Here is a 14,773-nt window from a genome sequence, read left to right on the forward strand (position 1 = left end):
CAACATGGTTATAGCAAATGCTAAATATTCTATTTGTTTGAGAACTATTGAGTGTGACATTTAGAAGCCATATTCCAAATAATTAGGACCTAATGCCATAGATGATATACCCAGAAGAAGTACGTGGCTCAAAACACTTTGGCTCGAGTTCCTTGTCTGCCTCTTACTGACTTTCCATGTTTATCTCCACGTAGTCAAGAAGGCAGAGGGTAGACGCTGTGTTGCATTTCTAATTCTTAGTGCTTAGACGATGCCAGCAAAATAGGTGCTCTACAAAATGCTTGACTACTGTTTAGACGAGGCTGATCCACATGGAACTACCAGATTTGTTTGTAAAAATCATAACCAAACCTTGACAGTTTCATATGGCTCAGTCTAATAGTTCCAGCCTCATTTTGCTTACAGACTGCGTGGATTTGCTTTTCCCTAAATGTTTTCATGTTTCCGGATCCTAGTGTCTCATCAGAACCCCATTTCTCCTACCTGGTATCGTATTTCTTTCCTAAACATCTTGGGTAATCACTCCTTCCCAGGCTCACCCAGCATTTGTTAGCAGTAATTCCTCTACATCATAGGCATGTTCTAGTTCCCCTGTGCTTTTCACGAAATAGGCCCTACATAAACATTGCCACACTGCTGAATTACATATCCGAGGATAAGTCACTGACACTCTGAACCCCAGTTTCCTTACTGGAGAAAGAAGATAGTCCCTAGCTAACATACCAGAATTGTTGAAAGTTAACATATAAGGGTCTAAAATGATTAACAGTAAAGCCTCCAGGTTGCTCTGCCAGTGGGGGTATTTGAAAATGTTCCGTGATGGTGACAGGCAGTCAGCTTTCAGCTCAGTTTTGCTTGGAGTGGACTCTTCTCAGCCAACGAAATTTTAAAAGGCCCATCCGGTTGACAGAGTGCAAACAGGATGTGGATCACACAAAGAGAACACATAGTGAGTGAGAAAAAACACAGAGGCGTCACGTTAAAGACCCAGAGCTGCCACAGGGCACTGTTAACGCCTTAAGCCAGTAATGCAGGCACACAGCACTTGACAGAGTGACCTGGAGGAAAACAAAGGCTGCAGAAGAAAGCAACCTAAAGCCTGTTGTGTGCACAGGTTGGGGAGTAACTATATGAGCATTGAAGCAAGAAGGCACAGGGAGGAAAAAGGGAGGGAGATGTAAGGGCTGAAATCACAGGACATGAAGAGGGCAGCCCAAGTGCTGAGAGAAGAATCTAGATCGTCAAGAAGGGGCAGGTCACTCCCCTGGGCAGGTCACTCCCTTGGTTTTCTAAGTAAAAGAAACTAGAGACTAATACTGTGGGTGTGACTTGAAGCGAGTTGCTGAATCTTACTTATTTGAAAAAGTAGCACCAATAGTTCCGATCTTATCAGGGTTATATAAATATTAAGTGAGATATTGCATATAAACACACAAAGTGCCCCACACAGCGCAGGTACATAATACACGCTAGCTCTTATTATCTAAGTATTGTTTGGGAAGCTCTATGGTCTGTCGTTCTCCGTAATCCTTTTGCTAGCTTCATGACTTCTCCAGGGAGAGTCCTCAGCTGTATGTGCTTGGTCTCTTACAAACCAATCCAGTAAGCTGAGTGCCTAAAGCAGCGGTGTCCAAAAGACATTTCCGTGGTGACGGAAATAGTCTCCATCTGCACTGTCCACTGTGCTGGCCATTAGCCGCTGGGCACTTGAAATTGCTGTTGAGGAAGTGAGTTATTTATCTAATTCAAATACATTTAAATTTAAATGGACACATACTGTGTTGGACGGTGCAGCCTCAGAGCACATTACCCCAAACACACCAGGTGACATTCTGCAGGAGCCACGGTGGCCTAGCAGGGCTCTGGAACAGACAACCTGACTCTACCTTTTAGAGGCTGAAGGATCTTGCGCAGGTTGCTCAGCCTCCTATGTCTCGGTTTCATCCTTAATAAAATGAGACTGGTAATAGCATACTTTAGTGGAGTATGAGGATTACATGAAAGAATACACGTAAAGCAGTGGTTCTCAAAGTTTAGCACGCATCAGAATTACCTGGGAGGCTGCTGAGTTTATCCCCAGAGTTTTGATTCAGAAGGTCTGGGGTAGAGCCAGATAATTTGCATTCGTAATGTGTTCCCAGGTGGTACTCAAATTGCTAGGGGGACCACACTTGGGAAAACACTGTGCTAAGACATTTCGTATGGTGTCTGACACGCAATAGTGACAGTTATTATTCTATGATTAGCGTCTTCAAGGTGTTTCAAAGGTTCATGAAAAACAAACTAACAAGCTTCACACTTTATTAGGCATCACTAGCGCATTTTCTGACATTATTTTGATAAACGTTTGTGAGGCACCTACAAAAGGCATGATACCCCCACTGAGTTCTGAGGGGCAGTCCACCAGGGTGGGTTCGGAATAGGGTTTGTCAGTTCGTGGAGCTACAGAGCACCGAGTTACCTGACCATTATTACAACTATCTGAAATATCTGTCATCATTTCAACTCTCCATAAAATATACAGAAAATAACAATTGAAATCACCTTTTGAGGTGAGGCACAAGAGAGATTTCTCCCCGATTCTTCATCTAGATAAAAAGATTGTGCTGAGGCCTGTAAATGGTTAAGTGGAAGGGATGTGAAAATAGATCTAGGGTCTAGTATTGGCTTTTTTTAATTTTTATTTTTTTTAATTTTTCATTATTTTTTATTTATTTATTTAATTTTTTTTTTTTTTTTTATCAGAGATCCTGAGATCCCTGGGCACATCTCTCAATCATTATGGGCCGATTGTGGACCTGATGAGCTTTCGGGTCACTTTCAAAGAGTAATATCAGGGTGCTCACAAGCCCAACCTCACCTGTGCAGGGTTTTGTTCCTTGGAAGTTGTCACAAGTCATCTAGTTTTTCTTCCCTGACATTCTTTCCATGCTGCCTTTAGTTCTATGGATGAAAGATGCTGCAAGGGGATTAAAAAAACCCACACAGACAGACAGATAATAGTTTGATAGGTCCATCTTTAATTTTGTCATTTTTCAGTATTCATAATAGGTTTCCTTTGAAAGTAAAAGCAAAGAGCCTTGGAAGAAATATGCCCCAAAAGGCTCTAAGACTATAGAGACCCCGTTCCAAAAAATGTTCCCCCAAAAGGGTTTTTCAGTTTGGATCCTGCCACGTGGTATTTTGTGGATTTTTATCTATTGGTACAAGGACCACTCTACTTCCTTCTCTTAAGACACACGAGTAAAAATTCTTTGCCCAACATACTAGTCTTTTACGTATAAACAACAATCATTATACTCATTGGCAAAAAAAAAAAATGATAAGCAATTTCTCTTATAAAATCAGTTTTGCTGACAGGTCCTGGTAAGTCAGGGTTACCACTTCCATTTTCAGGTGTGGAAAATGGAAGTGCTGAGAAGCTAGGTTTCACAGTGACTTGTTCTTACTTAGAGCCTGAGGTGGGGTGAGATGAAAAGCTTCCATGCACTGGGAAAATCTGATTTGTCGGCCTCACGACTGTAGGAGTCTGGCAGAGAATCCTAGAAGAATCTCTGCAATAAGCTTGGGACACTGAACTTGGGACCTGCCTTGGGGGTTTTGTGGAGGAAATGTGACTGAGGTGGGCTGAATCCAGATGTAAAGCAGGCAGCTAGCGGTTGATATAAACAGTGTATTTCTGATATAAACAGTATCGGTAGTTCAGGTCTTGTATTTCCAGTACCCACCGTTAAAATAAGCCTGTTTGGAGTCTCAGACATGCTGCCTCTCAGGGTTTTGTGCTGATCACAAAAGCACTGCTTTTAGGAATAAGGAGAAAAGGTTTTGATCCTGGATTTGCTTCTCACTTACTGAGGGATACTGTCGAAGCTAACTGTACTTCTGAGCCTCACTTTCCTCAGGGATAAAATGGCAATTCGTCTCCTATATATTTCACAGGGGGTTAGGGAGATTAGACTGACAGAAGAATGCAAGGAAGTACTTATTAAGAACATAATCCAGGAAATTGGGTTCTTGTACAATGAATAAATCACGTTGAAATAATGCAACCTTCTCAAAAGGTTCTATCATGTAGTTCTAAATTAAAAAAAAAGAAACAAAACTTGCTGAAACAGTCAATGTGGTCTCTTGGGAAATAAGTTAAGCAGTTTTAAAAGATTAAGGCAGGCCCCATCTCAGCAACAAACAAACTATAATAATAAATTTTTCAATGAGATCTGAACACAAATTGGTCCAAATGGTATCCCAAGGATGATAATTCTAAGACCTCTGCATATTTCTAGAAAAGGGTTAGGATAAAGTGTCCACCTGTGACAATATATGCTTGAGAGACACAAATGATTCCCCCATTTGCCAATTACTGCTCACCTGTGTCACATCTGAGTGGATCAATTCAAGCCAAGGAGCGAACCTCAAAAACTGAGGATTGGGACAGCTATGACGTCTTTGATTTTTTTTTCTTTTTTTCTGGCCACAGCATTTTGCTGAGGGGATTCAGAACGTTGCTCTGTTTGAAGGCTACAAAGCATTTTTCATCAAAGGAAGCCAAAAATCAGGCACACCAAATCAAATGTCCCCAAACGATCGTTGTTGTTTTGTTGTTGTTGTTTTGCCTGTGAGGAAAGCTGCCTTTATCGGAGTGCACAGACCACAGAATACAAAAGCCTCTTTTGAGATGCGCTGAAACGTCCTATAGAAACCCCACCAACTCCTTCACCTCCTGGCACACAGGATATGCCAATTCCTTGGCTTTTGCTGACCCAGCTTGTAAAACCTTCTGTAAGTGGCCCTGGTCCATCTTCAGTTTTGCCATTTCGCTCCTAATTGGAGCAAATTTCTCAATCACAGCATCCGCCACCACCAGCTTGTAGCGAGCCGTGTTGATACCAGCACTCTGGCGGACCACCTCCTCCACTGGGAGTCCTGTCACTGCAGAGTGAATGGCAACCAAGTTGGAGACGCCCCCACGGCGGGCCGGGTCGTAGGTGACCTCGGAGGTGAAATCCGTCACAGCCTTGCGGAACTTCTGCACTATCTCCTCCGGGCTGTCTGTGATCCTGACGGTGGCCAGTTTGTCAGGGTCTGATTTTGACATTTTGGCAGAAGGATCACGGAGGGATTTGACCTTCTTCATTGAGGCTTAGGTAAAAACACCAACACACACACATGCCCAAAACAAAAACAGCAATTAAAAAAAAAAAATCACCAGGAATGTCCGTATCTACATCTTAAAAAAAGGCCAAGAATACCAAAGGATTTAATTATTTGTATCTGATTATATAAGTATCACATACTCATTGTGTAAAATGCAAGCAATTTATACCAGCATGAAAGTAGAGCTATCTGAAATTTGTAATAATACTGTTTACATTTTGTCGATCATATTTTTATGCATCTTTGAATGCATATATATATATATATATATACACACATAAAAATGCATAATCTTATACAAATTAAATTGTATCAATCACACTGTTTTTGCTGGGCAAACTTTTTAAAAAAGTGCTATTTCTTTCCTGTCCCTCTCTCTTGCTCTCTGTGCTTCCCTACTAGCTAATCACCTCTCCCCACAGCCACTGGCCTTCCTCTCCCCAAACTAGTTTTAACAGTGTGTGGCAATCCGTCAAATTCTTTACCCACAATTATATAAGTATATATATACCAACAAACACACACACACACACACACACACACACACACGAAGCTTGTTTATTACTCTGATAGAATCAAGATGTTAAGCTGTACTTCATAAACCAGTGTTAGTAATAATTGCCTATTTTAGGGCTATTACAGAAACATATAAAGTTGAAATAGGTAAAATCATAATAGGCCAAAACATTAAAATGTTGCTTATTGCTAAAAGGTTGATTTCAGTACATCGGTGCTCTGAAGTTCTCTGTGGAACTGTTGGAATAACTTAGAAATTCATACCCGCCTTATGTTTCTAAATTGTTCCTAGGCACATGTTATACTCCTTGAAAATGCTGTCAGCTTAATAAAGATGGACAGAGCTTAGGTTCAGTGATTTCTGCCCCTGCCACAAGTTTACACAGCTCGAAAAATGTTGATAGAGATTTACAGCTTCTTTCCTTAAGAAGATGCTAGACTAGCATAGCCTTGCAAGCTGCGGCTGAGGGCTCAGATTCAAGTGGGTGGACTGTATGTTCCACCTGAGCTGTGCTTTTAAGAAGGCAGAGTATGAGGACTTGTTTTACCTAGATTATGAGCTGGCAGTTCTCACTCTTGTGACTTTTGTTTTATTGTGAACAGGAACGGCAAGGGAAACGGGTTTTGGCATCAGAAGAACTCAGTGTAGAACCCAGCTTTGCCACTAATTAGATACATGACTTGGACACAAAGTTAGCCCTGCCAAGTTTTAGTTTTCTCTTCCATAAAATAGGGAGACACACCTGCTCTACCAAATGAGATGTGTTTACATATATTTGAAAAATTATGTAATGCTTTGGAAATGAAAGTGATTATTTTTAGTTTTTAGTCTCTCCCATACTTTTCAAGCTTTTTTCGTTGTTTTAGTCAATTATCCAATGAGGTCTACTAGTCCTACATGACAGAAAATGATGGGGATTCTAGTTACAAATCCTGAATCCTATCTGCGAGAAAGCCGAATTTAGCCCCAAGAAAGTTTTTAAGCTTCAGTCCGTTATCCAATCCTCTCTCCAAAACATACCTTGATGTACCAGTCACATGTTTGTTACTTACTTAGTATGGACTTGGGGACCGGGAAGAACTCCCCGTACTTCTTGTTAAACCCTCGAGCGAGATCCTGGATGAGCTCCATGTGCTGGATTTGATCCTCCCCAACAGGAACGTGTGTGGACCTTTAATAAAAGACAGAAAAACTCTGCAAGACTCCTGCCTATCCGGAAATGATATTGCAAGCAGCTGTATTTCCTGTACCTATTTCGCGGGTGGTGTTCAACAAACGTTCACCCACTACAGAGGGCATGTGGAGACCCACGTCTTTATCTCGTGTATCAGACAAATGCCAAAGAGACGTTTGTCTACTCTAGTTCTCTTTCTTCCATAGCAGCGGAATATAGCCATCAACACCCGTGTGACAAGATCTTGCCGGGAGGAAGGAATGGTATCTTAAATAGCACATGCTCTAAGCATAATTGTATTTTAAAACCACTCCTCGTTCTCTCACCAAGTCAGCACATATTATCCTAGCCCTGACCAGATGCTTTTTACTTCAGAGCCTGGGCTCACACTTGAAAGACACTCCACCCTACTCCTCAAATCAAACATGGCAGAGAGCTATTGAGGCAAAAGGTTTCCTCCCTGTCATGCAGGGAGTAACCCAAGATCTTTTTGGAATATGCTCCTTTGTTTTCAAGTAAATTGCAATCACAGGACAATTAATATGCTGCAGGGGAAAAAAAACCAAATGAGCAAAATCTATCAGTACTATGTAGACAGATCTCAAAAATGCTGAACAGAAAAAGCAAGTTGCCGAAGACACGTAGCATACGCGGATATTTATGTACACCTTAAATGTACATATGGAAATACGACTGCGCATTGTTTACGGATGCGTGAGTGAGTGTAAACACGTAGTGGAAGCCCCTTACACATTCACGACTGTAGCTTCCTCCAGAGAAGGAGGAAAGACAAGGGGCTTGAGGAAAGGAACAAAGGAGACCTAAATTTTCTCTAAGATTTTATTTTATTAAAAAATGAAGACACAAACCCAAAATTATCAGAATGTAGGGACTTTACCCGATAATTATTTTAATCCCATACATAAAGCTTGCAGCATTAGATCGTCAAACAAGGGAAGAATTAAGCATTATAGAGAGGACTGGATGGGGAAAACTTTATACGGAAATATTATTGGGGAAGGGGATGGGTGATTTTAAGTTTTTAATGCTTGGCTGGGGAGTTTACATTTGATAATATAGTTAATAAAGTGCTGTCGTTTCTTGATCAAGGAAGTTTCATATTCCCGCTGTGAAAGGAGCAGCCTTAAAGTGAACTTGAATATTTAAATAATTGTACATTTTAAGTGGAAACATAACAGATTTTCAAAACAGCCACAGCAAAGGAAAACCACTAGACAGCTATGGCGTTTTGTTATAGAGAGGAGAACCTCCTAGCTCCTTGATTAATTAGTGGTTCTTGAAACACTGGCAGAGATCTTTTATTTTCCTTGTGAATTACTGTCCATGGGCTACTGGTCCATTTAACACAGTTGTCTAGAGCAGGAGGAAGTCAACTTAGTTTTGACTAGCATAAAGACTCGCTACTTGAGGACAGTAAAATACTTGAGGACATTTTGAAAAATTTTGCAATAGCCTTCATAATTTTGCAATTATTTTTATTTTTTGCAAATTACTTTCCAGTCTTTGCTCTTATCTATATGGATGCATATTTTTACATAACTGTAGTTATAATATGCATGCCATCTTTTATGTTAACCTAAGAGGCATTTACCATGTTTCTATGTGGTCTTCATTAATATAATTTTTAATAGCTGCGTAAGTGTTCCTATACTATAGTTACAGAACCATAAGGAACTGTGACAGATCTTTTGAATATTCATATAGGGGAAAATTTTGATTTCAGTGGGAAAAAAATTTTTTTTATAATAATTCAAAGTCCTATGGAGACAAATCTGATGAATGAAAGTTCAATACTTTCTGGTCAAAAACAAGGTAAGACTGTCAGTTAATTAAACTAATATTTGTATCATAAAAAAATCTGAATATATTTCCAAAAGAAGAGCTGATAAATATTTTGAATATTAAATAAGCGCTAGGTGTCAAACAACTCTTTGATATACTTTTGCATGAAAGCAATAAATGTTATTTATTAAACAAATCCATGGATATATAGCCCCTCATGTACTCATGCAGTTGCTGTGTGTGTGTGTGTGTGTGTGTGTGTGTGTGTGTGTGAGAGCGAGAGAGAGAGTAGAGAACACACAAAAGAGCACAGATTTTGGGGTCAGGCCAGCTTCAAATCCTGACTCTGCCATTCTCGTCTTGTGTGACTTTGGGTAAATCATAGACTTTCTATCATAGGCAACTTTCATACTATAAAGTGGGAGTAATAATATTCACCCCATGCTATTGTTTTGGAGATTAAGTGAGACAATGCATGTAAAGTGCTTAACACAGTACCTGAAATTTGGCACGCCTTCAAATAACGGTGGTTATGCAGGGAATAAAATCTTACAATGGTATATATGTACTGTATTTCAGAAAACTGTTCAAGACACACCCCCTACATAACTAGAGGGTCTCTCATTACCAGACTCTGATTCCAACTTCTCTCCAGCGTGGCCAGAAATAGGGCAGTTTGTGAGGGGAGAAACAAAGCCCAGGGTTATCATGCATTTATTTAAGCAAGGTGGACCATCAAGAGCTGACGTAATACTGATTTAGGTATACATTTTCACAGGAGAGTAAAAGTAAGAGAATCAACAGTGCCATGCATTGGCTTATTTTTCTCCATTTGTCCCCTAAATGGAGACATTTCTATTAATAAAAATATAGTCTTGGCCCTCATGTTGTCTCCCACCACTGGGGAGCTTATCAACACGAGGAGCCACATGCTTCTTCTCTTCTGATGACTTCTAGGGCTCTGTCTCTAGCTCTGCCATCTCCCGGAAGGCTCAGGACTGCATCTCTGCCCTCCTACTAGGTGGTGGCATTAAATATTCCACATTGATGCCCAAACTCAACGTGGAAGAATCATCGTTCCCGGTTTGACATGATATCAGACATGAAATTCAGAATAACCTATCTGAATTTCTTACTAGAATATCCATGAAGACAGAGGAAACATAAATAACGGAAAACTAGTACTGAGAGTAAAAACTGAGGACTGAATTTGAGAAGACTTTTCATTAACGGTGAAGGTCAACTGAACTGAAAGAGCAACTGGTTGAGTTTCCGGTGGTACATGGTCAGAGCAAATGCCCCCATCGCTGGGCCCACTGCTCTACCCCAGGACACAGAAGGTTTTCTGGCTATGGATGCGCAACACTCAAGGAACATTCGTTGAATGAATGAAATGAAAAGTGCCGAAGGGGAGAGACTAAAGCAGGACGAGCTCTGTAGCAGTGTATCCTGGTGATGGTTCTTTTTCATGGACTACATCTTACCAGAGAGTGTAAGAGCCAGGCAGGCAGTGGGGGAGAAAACCTACTTCAGGCTGGCAGTATTTACCGAGTTGAGAGACACAAACAATTGGATGAGGAGTATAGCACCGTGTTCTGCTTTCCTGTTGAATTCTCAGCAGGGAATCCAACTAGCATCCAAGTAGACAGAAGGTAGGCAGAGGCCCTTTTGATTCTGTCTACTGGCAGACACTATTTGAATAGAGTTTTCTGGTTTCAGTATGGATTTTAAACACCCAACACATTAAAATCCATCAAACCCACAAGCAAGTAAAAAAACCCTAGTACGGAGCCTATGAAAAATAGTGTAGGACAAGGGCAAGACTACTGTACCCCGAGGAAGATCAGACATTTGAAAATGAACTTTTACGAGACACAGATACTTTTGTTTTGTTTTTTGAAAAGAAACTGTTTGGTAAGTCCAAGAGGATTCAAAAAGATGTGGCTGTTTTAAGACAAGAGCAAGAAGCCACAAAAGGAGAAAACACAGGTGGTGACAGAAGACAATAAAATGAAGAGAAAATGAAAGGATGAAACAAAGAAAACCAAACACATAATAGAAGGTTCAAGAGTGGTGAGCAGCGGAGGCATAGGACAGGTTGTATTGGTGATCTGGAGGAGAACCTTGATGCTTTTCAAGGACTCAGAGAAAGAGGAAAAAGAAGCAAATAAGGGGTTCGGACCATCCCTTGGTCTAAGAGAAGGGTCCTCCTAAGGAAGATATCAGGCCCGTCTGGACAGAAGCAATCACCGAAAAGAGAAGGAAACCTGACGGAGTTAAAAACAAACAGGCAAACAGACAAACCTGAGCGCGCATACTGAAGGGGCTCAACGAGTTTCAGGAAGAAACACTGAAACATGACCCAGAAAAATATTTGAATTCTTAAGCAAAAATCCTATAGGCCACAGGCAGGAAATAAAAACAAAAATAAGAAAAATCAGGTTGCTAATACAATGGAGCAGTGTTTACAGGGTGGAGAGAAAAAGGCATTAGAAACCTAGCCAAGCTATCTTTTTTGTGAACAATAATCATAATTACTATGATGATAGAAATGTAGCTAACAGCTATTGAACACTTCCTATACGCTGTGCACACAAGTGCTAAGCGCTTTTAATGTATTGTTATTGGACTTAATCCCATTTTATAGATGAGGCATGTAAAAGACTGGGAAAAATTTTGAATCAAACCTAAGGACTCGAGAACTCAGAAATAGAGATGCTGAGGTAATACAACGGGCTGTAAATACTGAAAACATAAAGTCTAAATTTTGGTCACAGTTTGAAATAGAAAATAATGGAATCTCAAAGCCATCCATTTATAACAACCAGCTTTGTTGGAAATCCCAGGTTAGTTAACAAAATCAAAAGGAAGTGAGTATAGACTGGGGGTCCCAGTGTGGGTAGGGACCCATCTGACCGCACACTGTCATTGTTTTTTGCTTGGAATGCTCTTTAAAAGACTCAAATTTTTTTTTTTTAAAGTGAGAAACTGATATACAAATGACCAGACAATACATGACCAAAAAACTATGACCCCGAACTTGGGAGCAACCAAATGAGGAAGCCAAACCGCAACCTCTGGAGCAACTGGCCAAGAAAAGCCAAGACTTGGCCAGTAACTGCCGAAGTCCCAATCTTTGTTCAGCTCAGGACCAACCAGAGAATTGCGTTCCCCAAACCAATCCCATAAGATGCCCCCTACCAGTTAGCCAGCCTCTAGCTTCCCCAATGGCGACAACCTCAAATCAGAAAGCATGCCGGAATCCTTCCTTTCCTCTAACGCTTCTTGCACTCCTCTCCTGCCTTCGAGGCCCCTAGAAACACAAGCGATGGTAGCTGACTCCCTTGCTGCGGCAAGCTCTGAATAAACAGCCTCTGTGTGTTCTCATTTGGGTGGTCTTTGGTTAGTTCAAAGATGATCGCTACTAGGATGAAACACAGCACGTACACCTTCTGAATGAATCACTGGAGTAGACAAAAGCAAAGACAACACAATCTATCTAGCCTAAGACACAAAACAAAGAATCCAAAAAAAAAAACCCAGAAAACATTTAACGATGTGGAAACATATAAGACGAAAGAAGCAGGAGGCAAGTGTTTTGCAAAAACACATACAACATGGATTCACATAAAGGCTAGGCCACAGTGCTTAGAGTGTGGACTCTGGTGTCAGGAGGTTCTGGGGTCAGATTCTGCTCCACTGCTTACCAGCTGGGTGTTCCTGGGCACATTATTCAACCTCCTTCAGCCTGTTTTTTTCATCTTTAAAACTGACTAATAATAGTTCCCACTCATGGGGTTCTTTGGGGAGTAAAATAATACACGCAAAGCCTGCAGTCTGGCACATAGTAGGCAAACAAGAAATGTTAGCTTAAAAAACTGGTTCGAAAGGAAATGCACCAAAATGTTAAGAAGAACAGAAATATTAGCCGTGATTTTTACTTTTCCTGTAGACTATAGAAAGACTGTTTCAACTATATCAGAACACGGGAATGGACCTGTGAGAAACTGTTGGCTCTCGCACTGCCAGCCCCTATAAAGACAGAAAATGAAATCACGTATCCTGGAAAGTTTATAACTCAAACGTCTAGGACAGGGAGCTGGATCTGTTGAACATACTGCTTTTCTACCCAACTAGAATGTTCCTCCCTTAACTCCCGCCTGCTGGCTCCTTTATTTCAGGTCTAAGCTTAAATATCACCTCCTCAGAGAAGCCTTCCCTAACTACATTCCCCAAAGTTGGTTTCCCTCGCTTGATCTTTTTCACAGTGTCCTATTTATAATCCCAACCTAATTATTTTATTTCATTTATTTGTTTATTTAACTATATATTGTTTTCTCTCTTGTTAGAATATAAGCTTTATGAGAGCCTGTCTGCCTTGCTTTTCAATATAATTCCAACACCCCGTTGAGTTGCCTGGTATGTATGAGGACCTCAATACTTATTGGATAAATGAATTATCTTAAGAGGAAGTCATTATAAACCTATACCAAGTCACTATAGTTTTATACCAAGATAAAAATCATGATAAAATCAGTTCGTGATAAGTATAGAGGATAAAAGCACAGACTCAGAAGTCAGACTATCTGAGTTTGTCACAGCTCCACGAGCAAGAGGTGGGTTGTCACAGGCCACGAGAGGCCACGTTTCTTCACTTGTCTAAGCCTCCGTTTCCTCTGGAGATCAGTGCTTACCTCCTACAGTTGTTTCAAGGATTAAATGAGATAACCAAACACAGTACTTGATAGTCGGAGCTCAGTAAACGCTCGCTACCGATAGAACGTACATTCATTAATATGTGACATGATGAAGTACAAAATGGTAAAAGACAAACACAGACCCTGGGGTGAGGGACATTGTGACTTGTTTCAAATCTGGATCATTTTACTTTCTAATAGCTGACTCACACCACAAACATAAATATGGACATATAATCCCAGAGCCAGGCACAGACCCGGGCAGCAACGCTGATATGTATGGGTACAAAACCCATTTCAAACTGACAGCTCACATCTCTGGTTAGGTAATTGCAAAGTACACACGGCATGCTGTAGGAATTCTGCGAATTCTTTGAATTTAAGGAAAACGGGGACAGAACAATGACTAAGAAAGGCAAACTGCAGGGACCAGGACAATGGATTAAGAAGTGGTTTCTCTTCTTGTAAGGCAAGTAAATGAATTTAGGGAATTCTATAAAATGATAGTTAGGGCTCTCCTTCACGCGGCCAGGCACCGAAAGTCCCTGGCTAATGAGTAGTAACAACCCAAACGGTCCTTTTCCTGTTTCGCTCCGTGCTCATAGCCTTGCATATGCTCCTCTCTGAGGTGTATCTACATTCACACGCCCCACCTTTCTACATTTCTCTTCTTGGACTGGACTTGGCTACTCCTGTCTTGTAATTACAGTGAGGCTGACATGTAGAGGTCCCCTTGACTCGCCCGAACCAAATTAGCCAACAGGGCAGGTTAAAAAGCAATTACAGTAGCCCATAGGAAATCACAATGGACTGCAACTAACACAGAAAAAACAATTACCATAATCAATACACTTTAAGCACATCAAAATGAATATTTCCACATGTCAAAATGGTTCCAGATTTACAAAGCAACCCAACTAAACAGAAAACACATTGCGTTTTCGTAATGACTCTGCATGCGTCTTTGCCTTATGTCGGATCCTTGCCTCTTTTCTTACAATTCTGTGAGGTTTTGCCTTTTTTTTTTTTTTTTTTTTTTTTAGAAAAAAAGGATTTAAAACATTTTAATTTTTTTCACCTGGTCCTATTGCTCCATTCCGGCTTCTTCATCTGATTTTAGTTTGTTTGTTTCTCGTCTTTCCTCCCTCTGCTCCTGCTGCTGCTTTCACCTCCTATAATTTATCTTGGCCCTGACTTCTCATCCATTGAGTTTACACTTTACATTAATTCAGACTGTCTTTGATTCCGCTCTCTTATGGGGCTTATTTGCTACCTCTCTCCTCATAGTCTTCCTTTCACTTCAAATAATTTAGTGCCGTTTTTTTAAAAAAATTTATACCCTACATAATGATATCCATATTAATACGTCTTCTCTTTTTCTCCATTTTCTTTTTTTTTTTTTTTAACTTACCCTGAGTGTGCTTTCTT

The 14,773-nt window shown here is 40.5% G+C and overlaps 1 protein-coding gene across 1 annotated transcript in view; it reads right to left on the minus strand.

Moving 5' to 3' along the window:
• Window positions 1-3,000: 3,000 nt before the first annotated feature.
• WARS2 (tryptophanyl tRNA synthetase 2, mitochondrial) overlaps window positions 3,001-14,773 on the minus strand; it is a 76,223-nt gene continuing 64,450 nt past the window's right edge. The window contains exons 5-6 of the mRNA XM_033091937.1: window positions 6,724-6,842; window positions 3,001-5,139 (exon numbers count right to left, since the gene is read on the minus strand). Of these exons, the coding sequence (XP_032947828.1) occupies window positions 4,691-5,139; window positions 6,724-6,842 (568 nt within the window). The 3' untranslated portion in view covers window positions 3,001-4,690. The remainder of the gene's footprint in view (window positions 5,140-6,723; window positions 6,843-14,773) is intronic.

The sequence above is a fragment of the Rhinolophus ferrumequinum genome, chromosome 22 (genome assembly GCF_004115265.2).
Source record: "Rhinolophus ferrumequinum isolate MPI-CBG mRhiFer1 chromosome 22, mRhiFer1_v1.p, whole genome shotgun sequence".
In the NCBI taxonomy this organism is placed as follows: domain Eukaryota; kingdom Metazoa; phylum Chordata; class Mammalia; order Chiroptera; family Rhinolophidae; genus Rhinolophus; species Rhinolophus ferrumequinum.